We start from the raw sequence: 13,967 nt of genomic DNA, 5'->3' as shown, positions 1-13,967 counted from the left end.
TCCACCGAGCAGCCCCCTCCCCACTCCGGTCACGGGTTACAGGGTAGAAGCATGTTTCCCTCACACCTGTCCCTGCAGCTAGCAGGGTCCCTGGCACAAAGCTGACCCTCAATAAATACTTGCTGAATGAGGGAACGTGTCCAGTTCACTAAGATTGGGGATGGGAAGCCTGACGTTGCTGGGGACTGGTGGGGGCAGACTGCCTGGGATTAGACTTGATCCACAGATAATCCCCCAAATCCAGAAGCCACCTGGATAGTTGCCTGGACTGAGCTCCATCAACGGATGCATGTTGATACTGCAGCTGATTCCGTGACAGACTTTCCAGGGGCCAGAAAAGAGCTCCTCAAAAAACAATTATTCTAATTATTATTGAAGTGTGACGGAGAAAAGGCTGTTAATCCTTTGCTGGCTCTTCTCTCCATTTTTACTTTTAGGTACTTTTATTATGGATCATTTGAAGCAAACAGAAAAGTGGAGAAAACAGTATCATGAACCCAGCATAAGGTACCCATAACTGAACTTCAACGGTTACCAACACAAACCCAATCTTGAGTCATCCATAATCCATCCCTTGAAGCCAATCCCAGCTATCATCTCATTTCACGCGTCAAGACTTGGGTGAAGACCAAAATCCATTTCCGATTCATCTGGGGGCACTGGCCCTGGGCTCCCCTCGGCCCGGCCTTGGCTCGGTGCCTGGCAGGCCCCCACCCAGCAGGTTCGGAACCTACGTCTATGAAACTCAAAGCCGGATTGTGCGGCGCCAGGCCTTGCCTCCTCCGCTTCCTCCTCTTCCCGCACAGCGTGGGTCACCTCGGCCTCGTGGAGTTCCTGACACCCCACCGGCAGCCCTCGGTGATGCGCGAGTGAGTGTCTCTCCGCGCAAAGCCTCAGAAAGCGGAGGGAGGCGCCTTCCACTTCCTCTTTCTCCGGCTGACTAACGCCCGGCGCCCGCCCCACGCCTCCGGCTCCCCGGGGCGTGGCCACAGCCCGAAGGGGCGGGGAAATACCCATATTCGGCCTTATATGGGCAGCCACGTCACAGGCCGCACAGTCATTCACATAAAACGCGGCGCTGCTGGCGGAATCCCCGGCTTCTGGGGCGGCGAGTGGCCGGGCCGGCTGCCGAGCGTCCGGGGCGGGAAAGAAGAGTTGAGCGGCCGCACCGGCGCCGGGCTCGCTCGCTCGGTCGGTCGGTCGGCCGGCCGCAGCCTCGCGGGTCGCCCTCCCGTGCCTCGCCAGCGGGCACCCTGGCCGTGGGCACCTACGGGGCGCGCGGCGCGGGACCGCGGGGCGGCGGCATGAAGGTCACGTCGCTCGACGGGCGCCAGCTGCGCAAGATGCTCCGCAAGGAGGCGGCGGCGCGCTGCGTGGTGCTCGACTGCCGGCCCTACCTGGCCTTCGCCGCCTCGAGCGTGCGCGGCTCGCTCAACGTCAACCTCAACTCGGTGGTGCTGCGGCGGGCCCGCGGCGGCGCGGTGTCGGCACGCTACGTGCTGCCCGACGAGGCGGCGCGCGCGCGGCTGCTGCAGGAGGGCGGCGGCGGCGTGGCGGCCGTGGTCGTGCTCGACCAGGGCAGCCGCCACTGGCAGAAGCTCCGCGAAGAGAGCGCCGCGCGGGTCGTGCTCACCTCGCTGCTCGCCTGCCTGCCCGCCGGCCCGCGGGTCTACTTCCTAAAAGGTGAGCGCGTCGGGGCCGCCGAGCCCCTGTCACCACCCTCCCCCCCCGCGCGGCGAACGCCCCGGGGCTCTGGGGTCCCCTCCTCGTGCGGGGTGCCTTCCGCGACCCGGCACCCGGTAGTCTCCACTTGCCCGAGTCTGCGCCCCGGGGCTTGACGGGCGCCAGGGAGGGCGCTGCCAGTGTCAGCCCTCAGAGCTTCCCCCTCCCCACCCGCGTTCCTCGAAAGCTCCCGGCCGCCTGGGTGGGTGGGGTTGGTTGCGCAGCCGGGGGCGCCGCTTCTCAGCCGCGGGGGCCGTCGGCTCGTGCTGGGCGCGGGCCCCCGTTTGCTGGCGCCGGCTTAGCCGCCCTCGCTGGGGCCTGGGCTCTGAGCCTTTCTGACAGGCAGATCAGGCGGGATCAGCAGGTCGCGACCCCCCGGAGCGTGGCGCCGCGGCGTCCCCTCTCCTCCCGCCTGGACAATTAACGTGTGTTAGGCTGTCTTCACCGACCCCTCTTGCCTTTTTGACCCGGGCCAGTCCCTCCCCTTCCTTTCCACTTCATTTTACTGCTTTTTATTGTTTTCCTCCGGCCTTCCCTTCTCCCCTCCCAGGCCTTTCTCTAGCTCCATTTGGAGCTGACAGCCTTCCCACCCTTTTCACCTTTTCCCTCAAACCCTCCCCCCCCACCCCCCAGATCATCCCCGGGGCTGGTTTCCTGCTGTCTGCCAGGGGTGGGAGGCTGCCGGCCAGCGAGCCCCAGGATTTAGGAGAGGTGTAGCAGGGTGGTGGTGGAGGGGATTCCGTCGCCTTTGGTTTGAGACGCCCCAGAAGCTGCCCCACCGGTCCGTCCATTACACCTGCTGGAGAGAGGACTTCGACTTCCCCGGCCCGGGTAGTGAGTGACTGACTTTCAAATTACAGAGCATTGATTTCTGGGTCACTTCCTATGACTTCTCCCGCCTTGTATTTAGGTCCTTTGTAACCTCCAACGTACGGAAGACAGTCCAAAGTGCTGAGATGAGTGTTCAGCCCAAGCTGTGCCCCGAGGCCCTGCCAAGGCTGTTGCAGACACCTTGAGAAACAGCAGTGATGTGGTTCAGAACTCGGGTGCAGTGAACTGAGCGTTGAGGGCCCTGTTTCAAAACCACGCAACTTGGGGAATTTCACACACTCCAGACCTGGAGAGCACACTCGCAACCCCCACCTCTATTAGCACCTCTTGCAGACTGTCCCCTCTTTATTCCTGTTAGGGAGATGACAGGCAGAAGATGATCATCTTCCTTCTCCACCAGCCTCAGCTTGCAGGAGAAGGAGGGATGCCCTCCAAGCTCTGCAGAAGTTTCACACTTAGCCCGGGATTTCTTTCTCTTCCTGATGGTGGTTTTTGCCTCCCATTCTTAGCCATGAGTACAGGAAAAGCTACTGCCTTCCCAGTAGCATGAAAGATATAGTCCAGGAAACCCCCCGTCCTACCTCTGCTCCCCACCCCTCTCCAGGGGGGGTCATGCTGACTGTTTAGAAGTTACTGCCACAGGAAGTAAGCGGCTCTGTAGGCTCTGTAGACTCACATCTCGGGAAAATTCATGTCTAAAAATGTTTTTTTTTTTTTAAATGACAGTAACACACACAGGTAAAATTTTTAAAAGCACAAAGGCTGTACGATTAGAAGTGGGTCTTCTGCATGCCCTTGAACCCAGTTGCACTCTCCAGAGACAGCCACCAACTATTTTTTGTTCGTCTTTAGACAAGTTAGTTTTCCACCAGTATCTTTTTTTTTTTTTTTTAAAGATTTTATTTATTTATTCATGAGAGACAGAGAGAGAGAGAGAGGTAGAGGGAGAAGCAGGCTCCCAAGGAGCAGGAAGCCCGATGTGGGACTCGATCCCAGGATTCTGGGATCATGACCTGAGCCGGAGGCAGACGCTTAACCATCTGAGCCACCCAGGCGCCCTTCCACCAGTATCTTTAAAAAATAGAATGGTTTTGTATATTTCCTGTTCCTGCTTCTTTCACTTAACTAGATCTTGGGAGATTTATCCTTATCAGAGCATACGTGTCCATTTTACTTATTTTTATTTTTAATATTTATTGGAGAGGGACAGAGAGGGCGCATGCGAACAGGGGGAGGGAGAAGCAGACTCGCCGCCTTAGCAGGGAGCCAGGAGCCCGGTGCAGGGCCCAGGGCTTGATCCAAGGACACTGGGATCGTGACCCAAGCCAAAGGCAGACGCTTAACCTACTGAGTAAGGTGCCCCTTACTTCTTAAACCAGTCCCATGGTGGTAGCCAGTAGGTTGCTTTCAACCTCGCTATTTGAGGCAATGTTGTTGGGTATATTTTTTGTTCAAATGCTTTACGTGTGCACTGTCTTTCAGTGAGATTCTGAGAATTGCCAGGTTGATAGTTGTGTGCATTTTAAATTTCAGTAGGAATTTTATCTTTTATCTTTTATCTTTAGTGCTACTTTATAACACTACGAATGTTAAATTGTTGTCCAAGAAAATTTTTATTTCTTCATCTACCTCATATCCAGATATGATGAATTCAGGTTTTAATCTAGCAGCATTTCAGATCTTGGGGGCAATAATGACTTTTATACTTCCCTTTATCGTCCTCCACCCCCCCCCAAAATTACACTAAAATGGGATGACGACCTAATGGCATTGTCAGTGTGTATTTATATACAGTGTCCATGCAGCTTCTCTGCTCCCTTGGTCATGCAGCGGTGATCAAAAGCAGAATCACTCTGAAGAGGATTGAAGCAGCCAAAAGAATTCCCACAGCTCTTGCAGCTCAAGTGAGGCACCAGAGAACGGTCTGTCTCTCCCTGCCTCTGAAGGGAGTGGGTGAAAGAGACCATCTAATCTGAAGGACTCCTGACCCCAGCTTGAAGAGACAGCCCCTTGTTTATCTGTCCCTCAACTACACTGAGCAGCTTTGTCTGCCTGCCTTATTTTGTCAACAGGCAGGCAGGACCCAGCCCACACCCGCACCTCCTGTCTGTCCTGACAGCCATCTCTTTTAAGTGTGCTATTTAAAGACAAGAATTGGGGTGGCCTGAAGGCTTGTCTTTCCCAAGCCTCATTCTTGGGAAAGTTTGGGAGGGCCTGGGCCACTCTTGACTCCATATTCCCATCCCGTATCACTCAGTTTGTGCCCTGGAACCCAAAACGTTGGAGGCCCAGGCACAGGAAGTGACTTACTAACTAGGGTCCCCTCTTCCAGTGAAGCTGTGGGTCCCTAAGTGTGACCTTCTGTCTACATCCTAGGAGGGAAAGGGTCCAGGGGCTACGGTGGGGGCAGGAGGAAACTAAGCCACAAACACCACCACCTCCCACCTCCGTTACTCCCTGGCGTGTGGTCTCCTATCATGACCAGGAGGACCAGAAGCTCATCTGGGGAGGGCCCAATGGGCTTTTTGTTGAAGTGACCACAGAGGAGATTTGAGTGTACTCAATGGGGGCGGGGGCAATTCCAGCAAGCTGGGAGGAAGCAGTAATGGCAAGATGACTCATTCTAGGAATTGGCTGCAGCTTCTGGGAGGGAGCTGGAGACCGCCATGTTATCCATTAACCATTTGTCTACTGTAGGGGTTTAAGGCCACCGTGGGCTCCACTGTGGGCCTATCACACCACTAAGAGACAGAAGAAAGAGGGGACTTTGTGGAAAATACATGGGCTCGGAATGCGTATTTAATTGATGATTTGACCCTAGGTGAATTCTCTGGGTCAGAAAGAAATAGCAGGTTTTCTGGAGGCTCTCGGAAGTCCCTTGGGTCCTTTTGGATTGGGAGTGAGGGCTTCCCCAAGTGAGACTGTCCTGTTCACCTGGTAGCACTTGGCATGTTTTTCATTTGGTTCTTTCCCATTGAGTTCTGGGCCTGAGACTTCTTTAATATGCCCAAGTTTCTGTGACTTGGTCAGAGAGTATTTTTTACCTTAAGTGACCCATCTGGAGAAGTTTAAATGTAATATTAAGGATTTTTACAGTCATACCTGCTGGTAGTTATCATTTGAGGACTCGTAGGGAAGAAAGATCAGGAGGGGAAGCTAAGGAAGATAGGAAGGGTAGGTGGTCTTGAAGGGGAGAGAAACAGTTTTTACATATTGGGACTGAGAATTAAGTTCTAAAGGCCTCGTGCCTCCAGTTTGGTTTGGAAGGTAATTAACTAGATTGATTACTCAAAATTGGACCTATAGAGAGGATTGTCAGCAGTGTTCTTTAGCTCCTTGGGAGTGAGAAAGGGCAGGGCTGTTTTATTGCACTGAGTTTAAACCTCATATTAGCCCCCATTCCCTTATGAATAGAGGGGATTGCATCTATAGTCCAGTTCAGAGCTAATGGGCTAGGCATGAATCAGACCAATTCAGGAGTCTCTTCTTGCAAGTGAATGCAATTTTGCATAATCACACCTTCATTTTAGATAAGTAAGTGAAAATAGCTTTTGTTTTCTGGAGGGATTTTGTTAATATTGCCAGATGTCAGAGTTCCTTTCAGCTGCTTCTGATAGATGCAAAAATTAATCATTGCCTCTCTGAACTATAACTTTTTAGAAAAGAGGGAATGTGTGTTTGTGTGTGTGTGTAGCCCATTTCTGTTCCAAAGCTATTAGTTGGTTTGGCTCAATTTTTTTTTACAAGACCAGAATCTATGTTAGCTTAATATTGACTCTTCCACACTTAGGGTATTGATTAATTCTGGACATTTTCTAAAAGCCTGAGAAATCAATGCTTAACATCTATCTTCCTTTTTTTTTCTTTTTTAACCTTGCAGGAGGATATGAGACTTTTTACTCAGAATATCCTGAGTGTTGTGTGGACGTACAGCCCATTTCACAAGAGAAGGTTGAAACCGAGAAAGCCCTCATGAGCCAGTGTGGGAAACCAGTGCTCAGCCTCAGCTACAGGCCAGCCTATGACCAGGTAAGTGGTTTTGGAAATGCTGTCTTGGCTGCGGACTCCGTTCCTTCCTCGGCCCCCTGGCTCTCCCTCTCCCCACTCAGTAGCACTGGTGCGTTCTTCTGTGGATCAGGGTGTTGGCAGAGCCCTCTAGCTTCAGAGAGCTGTTGCTTGCCAACTTGAGTTTCCATCCAAGAGTAAATGGGCTTCTTTCCAGCAAACAAGCTGACAAGACCAAAGGAGCCACAGGACGCTTGACAGTTTCTGGAGAAAAGGGGAAGTGAAAGATACATTATTATTAGTTGGCCTAGGAAGTGCAGAGAAGCTTCAGAATATCAGTTTAGGTTTCCCTGAAGATGTTTCAGAGCTGACTTTCAGGCTTCCTGTGTTAATCTTCTTTGTAATTGTTCATGCTCTGCAGTTTCTGCAAACCAACCTAGTACCTGTGGAGATGTGTCTTTTTGTTATTTTTAACGGAAACGGGACTGGGGGAGGGTTGTGGGGAAACTACCCTTTGGATGGCTAAGCAGGCTCTAAGGGTTTCTGCTGCTTACAATTCCATAAATTCTGAAACCAGAGAAGATCAAGAGACACTGTAGAGGATTTCATGCTCCTACAAATATGTGGGGTTTTTTTTTCCCCCTTCCAGGAATGTTACTTTCTGGCAACTCTTTAAAGCCTGAAAGTGTGTGAAAGGCTCAGTCAGGGGTCCCCTTTAGTGCTGGAGGATGAGGGAAAGGCGGGCAAGGACCCAAAGCTGGCAGAAACCAGAGCTCAAAGCCCACCTTCCCATTTTACAGAGGGGAAAAAACGTGTCTCACAACTGGAGATGATCTCTTTGCAAAGAATCCTGTAGCTGGGCTGGCAACAGTAGGCCCAGAACGCCTCCCTTCTCTTAACTCTGGTTCTTTTCAAGGCCTCGTTCTGTTTTCCACAGAAACAGAACCTCTTTTGGAAGGGGCCCATCCTAGGCACCTGACTTGGTGGGAGGAGCTTTTCAAGTGTTTCCCACAACATGTACTTAACATGTCCAGATCATAAGAAGGAAGACGTCTGGATGCTGCCTGGCATGAGCAGAACTCTGCCCCTGGGAATAAACTTCCCAGTAAAGCCAAGTGACTTCCCTGGAATGGGATCCCTGGTCAGGAAATCTATTAGCTTGGCAGGGTGCCAGGGTTATTATTTTGTTTGTTTTCCTTTATTAAAAAACACAGCGTATGATGAACCCTCAGCATTCAAGCCAGGGGCATGTGGTTTAGCTGGATTTCTATTTTCTGTTTGTTTGGGTGGTGTTTTCCCCTCATTTCTCAGAAAGTGAAAGAGAAACGAGAATTGTCAGGATGTTGCAAAGGCACAGCAGACCTTTGGCCAAGAGAGGACTGGGGAGGCCCTGACGTGTCTCCCAAGGTTCATCGGGGAACCCCCTAGTGCTATTTCTTAGACGCGCTCTGCATTGAGAGAAGCCAAGCAAGGTTGTGTTAACCTTTGGGGTTTCTGAAGTCCTTCGGTTTCTTCCTCTTGAGTCTAAACAGAGGATTCAGAAAAAGAAAGACCCATGGTTTCAGGGGTGTGTTGTTCTAGGCTTTAGAAGTAATTGGGTAAGATTCCAGGCACTAAAGAGAGGGAGAGATCTATGTAGGTACATCGAAAGTGTTAAGTCCAAGGGCCAGCTCTAGTAGGTGCTAATAAAAATACTGGTTGTTGGGGCACCTGGGGGGCTCAGTCGGTTAAGCACCCAACTCTTGATCTCAGTTCAGATCTTGATCTCAGGGTCGTGATTTTGAGCCCCTCACTGAGCGTGGAGCCTACTTAAAAAAAAACAACAACAAAAAAAACTGGTTGTTACTCTTCCTGTCTTTGGTAAAATCCTCTATGACTTTCTTCTAAGTGGCCAAACTGGCCTTTGCTTGAACACTTGATTTCTCAGGAAAGAGAAAGCACACACCACATGCCAGGTAATTTGAGCGTTGCCTTCTGCTAGCCCTCATCCTACACCCCTTTCCCTATTATGAGTCCAGCAGAGTTTCTGTTCCGCTTTTATTCTGGGACAGGAAATGGGAACACAGGAAACGGAAGGATGATACGAGAAAGGCTCCCAGAGACTTAGCCATTGCCACCGCCGCCCCCCAAGCCCAGTGTTTCTCTCTCAGTCTCTGGGGCCTCCCATTGTCCCAGTTATCTCTGGTTTTTCTTGCCACCCTGGAGCTGCTAAGGCTGCCAGAGTCTGACCAGCTAGCTGTTTTTAACTTTGCCTCAGGGTAGATGGTCTCAGCTTCTAATTGGGATCCTCCTTAACTGGAAACCTGGTGTGTGGGTGGCCTTCCGAAAGGGTAATGATGTAAGCATCTCTCACAAACCCTCAGTCCCACGTGACAAAGATCAGTGGGAGGAGGAACCCCTCTCTCCTTGGCTTAATAGGTTTTCTTTAGGGATTCCAGGTAAACAGTGGTCATTTCCACTTCCCAGAAGCAACCTTTCTGGGGGGCACACTTTAACATCTCTGAAACCCACATGTGTCTTAGGATCAATCATCGGGTTCCTAGGTTTGATGAAATACGCCATGAAAATATCAGGACTGTAAGGTGGGGGCACTCGTCTTGAGTTTTTACCTGTTCCATCTCGAAGGAAGCCAGGGCTGCCCCAAGGTTAGAAGGCTTGCCCTGGTGCTGCTGGGGCAGCTGGAATGTGAGCATAAGCCTCTCCATTCTTCCCCTTCACGCACATCTTCTCATCCTTGTCGGCATAGGAAGGCTGCTAGCGTTCCCTACCTCGATATGTGTAAGAAAATGAAACATCTTTGCTGCGTGGGCTTGGCTGTCACTGAGTCACAAGGCAGCCACGTCGGGTAGAGCGTTTGCCAGGCTCTCCCCACACTCTGGGCTGAACTACCCTGGCTCTGAACTCTCTACCTGGAAACCAGAAAGGGAACCTCCCACCTTACAACAAGTAGGTCGGGGTTGTTTTGCTTCGTCTCCTAAAGGAGCAAGCTAATCCGATACTTCCCGGCTGTCCTTTTCCCCTCCCTCCAGGGCGGCCCAGTTGAAATCCTTCCGTTCCTCTACCTTGGAAGTGCCTACCATGCATCCAAGTGCGAGTTCCTCGCCAACCTGCACATCACGGCCCTGCTGAATGTCTCCCGACGGATTTCCGAGTCCTGCACCACCCACCTACACTACAAATGGATCCCCGTGGAAGACAGCCACACAGCCGACATTAGCTCCCACTTTCAAGAAGCAATAGACTTCATCGGTAGGTTCAGTCACTCGTCCTCAGTCATTCGGGGAGCCCAGTAGGGGTACCTGTTCTCGGTTCTGAGGTATCGATGGAGGCTGCTAGCCTTTGCCAAGAAGAAAAATGTCTCGTCTGTGCGACCACCAGGAGTTGGAGCCAGGAAGGGCTGCAGCCACCAAAGAGGCAGAGGGCAGGATTTGAGTTGCTATTAATAGGAGTTTTAATTTGCAAGATAAATGAATTAATATAATTTTATGGCAATACTCACTGCCGCTCTTATTATTTTTCCTAGCTGGGTGGCAAGCAGAGTGTGTCCGTGCGTAATGCTCCACGCCAGGGAAGCAAGGGAGGGAAAGAACGATCCTCACTGTGCTCCTACGTAGGTTGGGGCATTTTTAGAAAGCCAACAGAAGGATTGAGAGAGCACTACTTACACACCGAGCCCCGAGGGCCCTGGCAGCTTTTCACAGTCTTTGGCAGACTGCTTTAGGGGCAATTTGTTTTGCATTTTCAGCTAATTTTGGATTAGAGATAGCATTTGATCAAGCTCCATGCTCTGTGCATAGCGAAGTTGGCATCTTTCATGCGTTGTGTTGGGCAGTTATCATTTAGTCCCCTGGACAGGCCTGGAAACCTCTGGCCTCTCTGCCTGGAAAGGGCTCTGGGCCTTGGGTTTCCACCGCTTGAGCATAGGCTGGATTGTTCCCTCGTGTGACAGCCTCTCTTTCCCCCCTCTCTGCCTCGGTGGCTGTTTCAGGTTTGCAGGCATGACTCCCCAACCTTGTGGCCTTGCCTTCTTCCCCTGTAACACACGTAGGTGTTGAAGCTGAGGTGTGACTTTCCTTATCTTGTTTTGAGGGCTTTTGGAGGGGGAAAGGCAGGTGTTGGGCACAGCAATAACTGTTCAGGGCAGGTAGCAATTAAGGGGACCCCCTTCAGCCACGTGGTGGGCCCTGTGCTCATCACACGTGGTTTCTCCTCTATAGGAAACCCACTGGGAAAGTCTCCAGAGGCAGAAGGCTGAGCCTGTCCTGGTCCTCTGAGCCTCTGGGCTGACAGGATTACTTTGGATCTCTGAGAGGCAGCCCAAATGATGGGTTCAGAATGGGAACCCCTTGACATTGTCTCCCTGACCCTGGGAATGCCTTGCCCTTCTCTGCCTGTTATTTAATTACCTGGATAGCTACTCAGTGAGGTCATGAAACCCGCCCCCATCCATTTCTCAGAAGCCTCCCTCTCCATCCTGTGTATTGTGTACGCAACCACACAAACCCACAGCCTTTTGAGAGCACATGATGCTTTTCCCCAGACTCCTTGCCCTGCTGGTGAAAGGGGGGCACTGAGCCCATACCATGCACTTGACCCCTTCCCAGGGGAGGGTCTGGGAGGGCACGTGGTAGACAAGCCCTGAGGGGCAGAGCAAAAACAGCATACTCTAGGCCCTTTGCTTTCTTGGACGTGGCACTGGGCAATTAAAAGCTAGTCTACAAGGAGCAAAGGAAGATCGGAGTCATGACCGTGCAATCCTAAGGGTTGGGGTCCCCTTTGAACTAATTTACAGGAACTTTTTTTCTTTTGAGTCAGACTAAATTGGGGGTACCTCTAATGAGCTACACTGTATCCTTTGGGACTTTTGTTCTGTTGAGGAAACTCCGGGGTTCCTCCTTGACTCTTCAGAAACTTGATCTTTTAGATCTTACAGATTCATTTGTAAACTTCTTGAACTTGAGGAGGGAGCTGGGTAAGGGAGCTGACTTTATTTGCCCTTCAAAACTTTAAGTGTTTTTGCACAACTGTGGCTTTACATTGTACCAGGTACCTCAGACTTCCTGTGTTGTAATGTTGTAATTGTTTCCTCACTAGCAAGAGAGGGAATTGGAAAGACTGTTTTTTGTGGTTTTTAATTGTGGTTTTTAATGTGTGTGTATATATATATGTGTAACTTTTTGCCCCTCCTTTTTAGCTGTTGTAGTTCTTTTGGGGGGAGGAGTGGAACAGAAAAGGAGGGAGACCTTGTCATATTGAGCTAAAGAATGCTAACTGATGGGGCGCCTGGGTGGCTCAGTTGGTTAAGCGACTGCCTTCGGCTCAGGTCATGATCCTGGAGTCCCGGGATCAAGTCCCGCATCGGGCTCCCTGCTCAGTGGAGAGCCTGCTTCTGCCTCTCTCTCTGCCTGCCTCTCTGCCTACTTGTGCTTTCTCTCTGTGTGTCAAATAAATAAATAAAATCTTTAAAAAAAAAAAAAAAAAAGAATGCTAACTGTTGGTGGTAGCTTTATAGCAGTGAGTCCCATTGTTGTGCAAGATGGAGTTTGCGAAAGCCATTTATATCTTCCAGTCTAGTAAGCGTCACTTAGCCAGGCTATAATTAGTGGCTGTGCACTATTTATCGTATGTTTGGTGGTGGGAACCCTGGGAGCTGAGCCAAGCATCCCGCCCTGGCACAGCCAGACAGGGTACCCAGGGAGGCTGGCAGGCCTCTAGCAGGAGAGGGCCTAGGTCCTCCCCATTAGAATCAGATCCCAAAAGGCAGGAATTGCTTTTCTGAGTCAGTCTTTGACCCTGGGGCGCTCTCAGAAAAATGTACCTACCCAATAAATTTGTATGCAATGTCAGGGATTTTGCAATGTCCTCTTGAAACCCATCCGTGGAACCCAAGTTAGGATGGCATCTCCAGGAAAGGGAGTATTACCCCAGATCTAGCACCTTCAGGGGCAGAATCTGTGCAAGTATCCTGGAAAACAGGGAAGCACGTCTGAAGATTAGAAAGGCCCTACATGGGGATAGACATTGGGGGGACCCCATGAGCTCTGTCCTTGCCAGTGGGTATTAAATTAAAGACTGGGAACCTCAGCTCTTGGACAGATGTGACATTTTGATGACTAGGTTACTTTTGTGTTGAATCCTTGTATCTTGGCATCATTGCCTTTGGGTTCCAGTCCCAACTCGTCCTCACTGTCTTTTCTTCCTTCCAGATTGTGTCAGGGAAAAGGGAGGCAAGGTCCTGGTCCACTGTGAGGCTGGGATCTCCCGTTCGCCCACCATCTGCATGGCTTACCTCATGAAAGCCAAGCAGTTCCGCCTGAAGGATGCCTTCGATTACATCAAGCAGCGGAGGAGTGTGGTGTCGCCCAACTTTGGCTTCATGGGCCAGCTCCTGCAGTATGAGTCTGAGATCCTGCCTTCCACGCCCCAGGCTCCCTCCTGCCAAGGGGAGGCAGCAAGCTCGTCATTCATAGCCCATTTGCAGACACTGAGCCCTGACCTGCAGGGTTCCTACTGCACCTTCCCTACCTCGGTGCTGGCCCCCGTGCCCACCCACTCGACAGTCTCAGAGCTCGGCAGGAGCCCCATGGCCACAGCCACATCCTGCTAAAACCGGGATCGGGGAACCAGCCCAGCCCCAAGAACAACTGTGATTCTGCTTTTTTGAAACTCGTGGACATTTCATACCTGTGCAATACTGAAAACCTCACTCTGTCCTGCTGCCCCGGCGGGACAATGAGCGGTCACCAGGCTTGCAAACGTACTTGATGCTGACAGCGGGGATAGGTTTTGGGGACCGAAGGAAGGCCAAGCCATGATGAGAGCACAGCGCGTGCCGACTACTGTACTTCCAGACCCCCTGCCCTCTCAGGACCGCCCGGGCCCAGCACCTCCGAGCTCGCCTTTTCATTTCCAGTGCAAGGCAATAAATACCCACAGCAACGTGGGAGAGAGCAGTTGCTAGACCAGGAGAAAAGGCAGTGACGAAGCCAATTCATTTTGAAGGAAGCACAATTCCACCTTACTTTTTTAACTTTGGCAGTCTCCGTATCTGTCTGTTGCTTCAGGGCATAAGCTGATCACCACCCAGTCAGGAAAGCAACCTGTCCAGGGCTTGGAGGGACGCCATCTAGATGCTGATTTGAACCCTCCCATGTTTCCGAGACTCCCTCTTGGGTCCAGGTGGAGGCGGATGGTTGACGTAGCAAGACGTCGACCTCTCTGGGTGTCCTTTCCACTGTGGGTTCTTCCCTGACTTCGGACTTCGCATGATTTCTTACTCATACTTGAACCTTCCTCGTCACCCCTCTCCTCAAAGCATCTCTTGTGTCGTTTGAAAGGAGTTCTTCAGACCTTCGACCAAAAATCACCCCTTTCAGGGGGTGGGAGCGGGTGCCAAGAGAAAGAGGGAC

General features: G+C 51.4%; 1 protein-coding gene across 1 annotated transcript; it reads left to right on the top strand.

The window, feature by feature from the left end:
• The first annotated feature begins 1,091 nt into the window (after nt 1–1,091).
• Nucleotides 1,092–13,531, top strand: DUSP5 (dual specificity phosphatase 5). The gene is made up of 4 exons (XM_081823568.1): nt 1,092–1,683; nt 6,434–6,582; nt 9,588–9,807; nt 12,765–13,531. Exons 1-4 carry the CDS (start codon nt 1,305–1,307, stop codon nt 13,163–13,165), a joined length of 1,149 nt encoding a protein of 382 aa, XP_081679694.1. The 5' UTR covers nt 1,092–1,304; the 3' UTR covers nt 13,166–13,531.
• Nucleotides 13,532–13,967: the final 436 nt, after the last annotated feature.

The sequence above is a fragment of the Leptonychotes weddellii genome, chromosome 6 (assembly GCF_054177405.1).
Source record: "Leptonychotes weddellii isolate Sample4059 chromosome 6, ASM5417740v2, whole genome shotgun sequence".
In the NCBI taxonomy this organism is placed as follows: domain Eukaryota; kingdom Metazoa; phylum Chordata; class Mammalia; order Carnivora; family Phocidae; genus Leptonychotes; species Leptonychotes weddellii.
This window is presented reverse-complemented; position numbering and strand designations above follow the sequence as displayed.

What these genes read in the sequence shown, in the direction of transcription:
- DUSP5 (XM_081823568.1), top strand. Translation starts at nt 1,305, where the DNA reads ATGAAGGTCACGTCGCTCGACGGGCGCCAGCTGCGCAAGATGCTCCGC. An exon ending in GCGGGTCTACTTCCTAAAAG is followed by an intron (nt 1,684 to 6,433) that starts GTGAGCGCGTCG and finishes TTAACCTTGCAG; the next exon opens with GAGGATATGAGACTTTTTAC. An exon ending in ACAGGCCAGCCTATGACCAG is followed by an intron (nt 6,583 to 9,587) that starts GTAAGTGGTTTT and finishes CCCTCCCTCCAG; the next exon opens with GGCGGCCCAGTTGAAATCCT.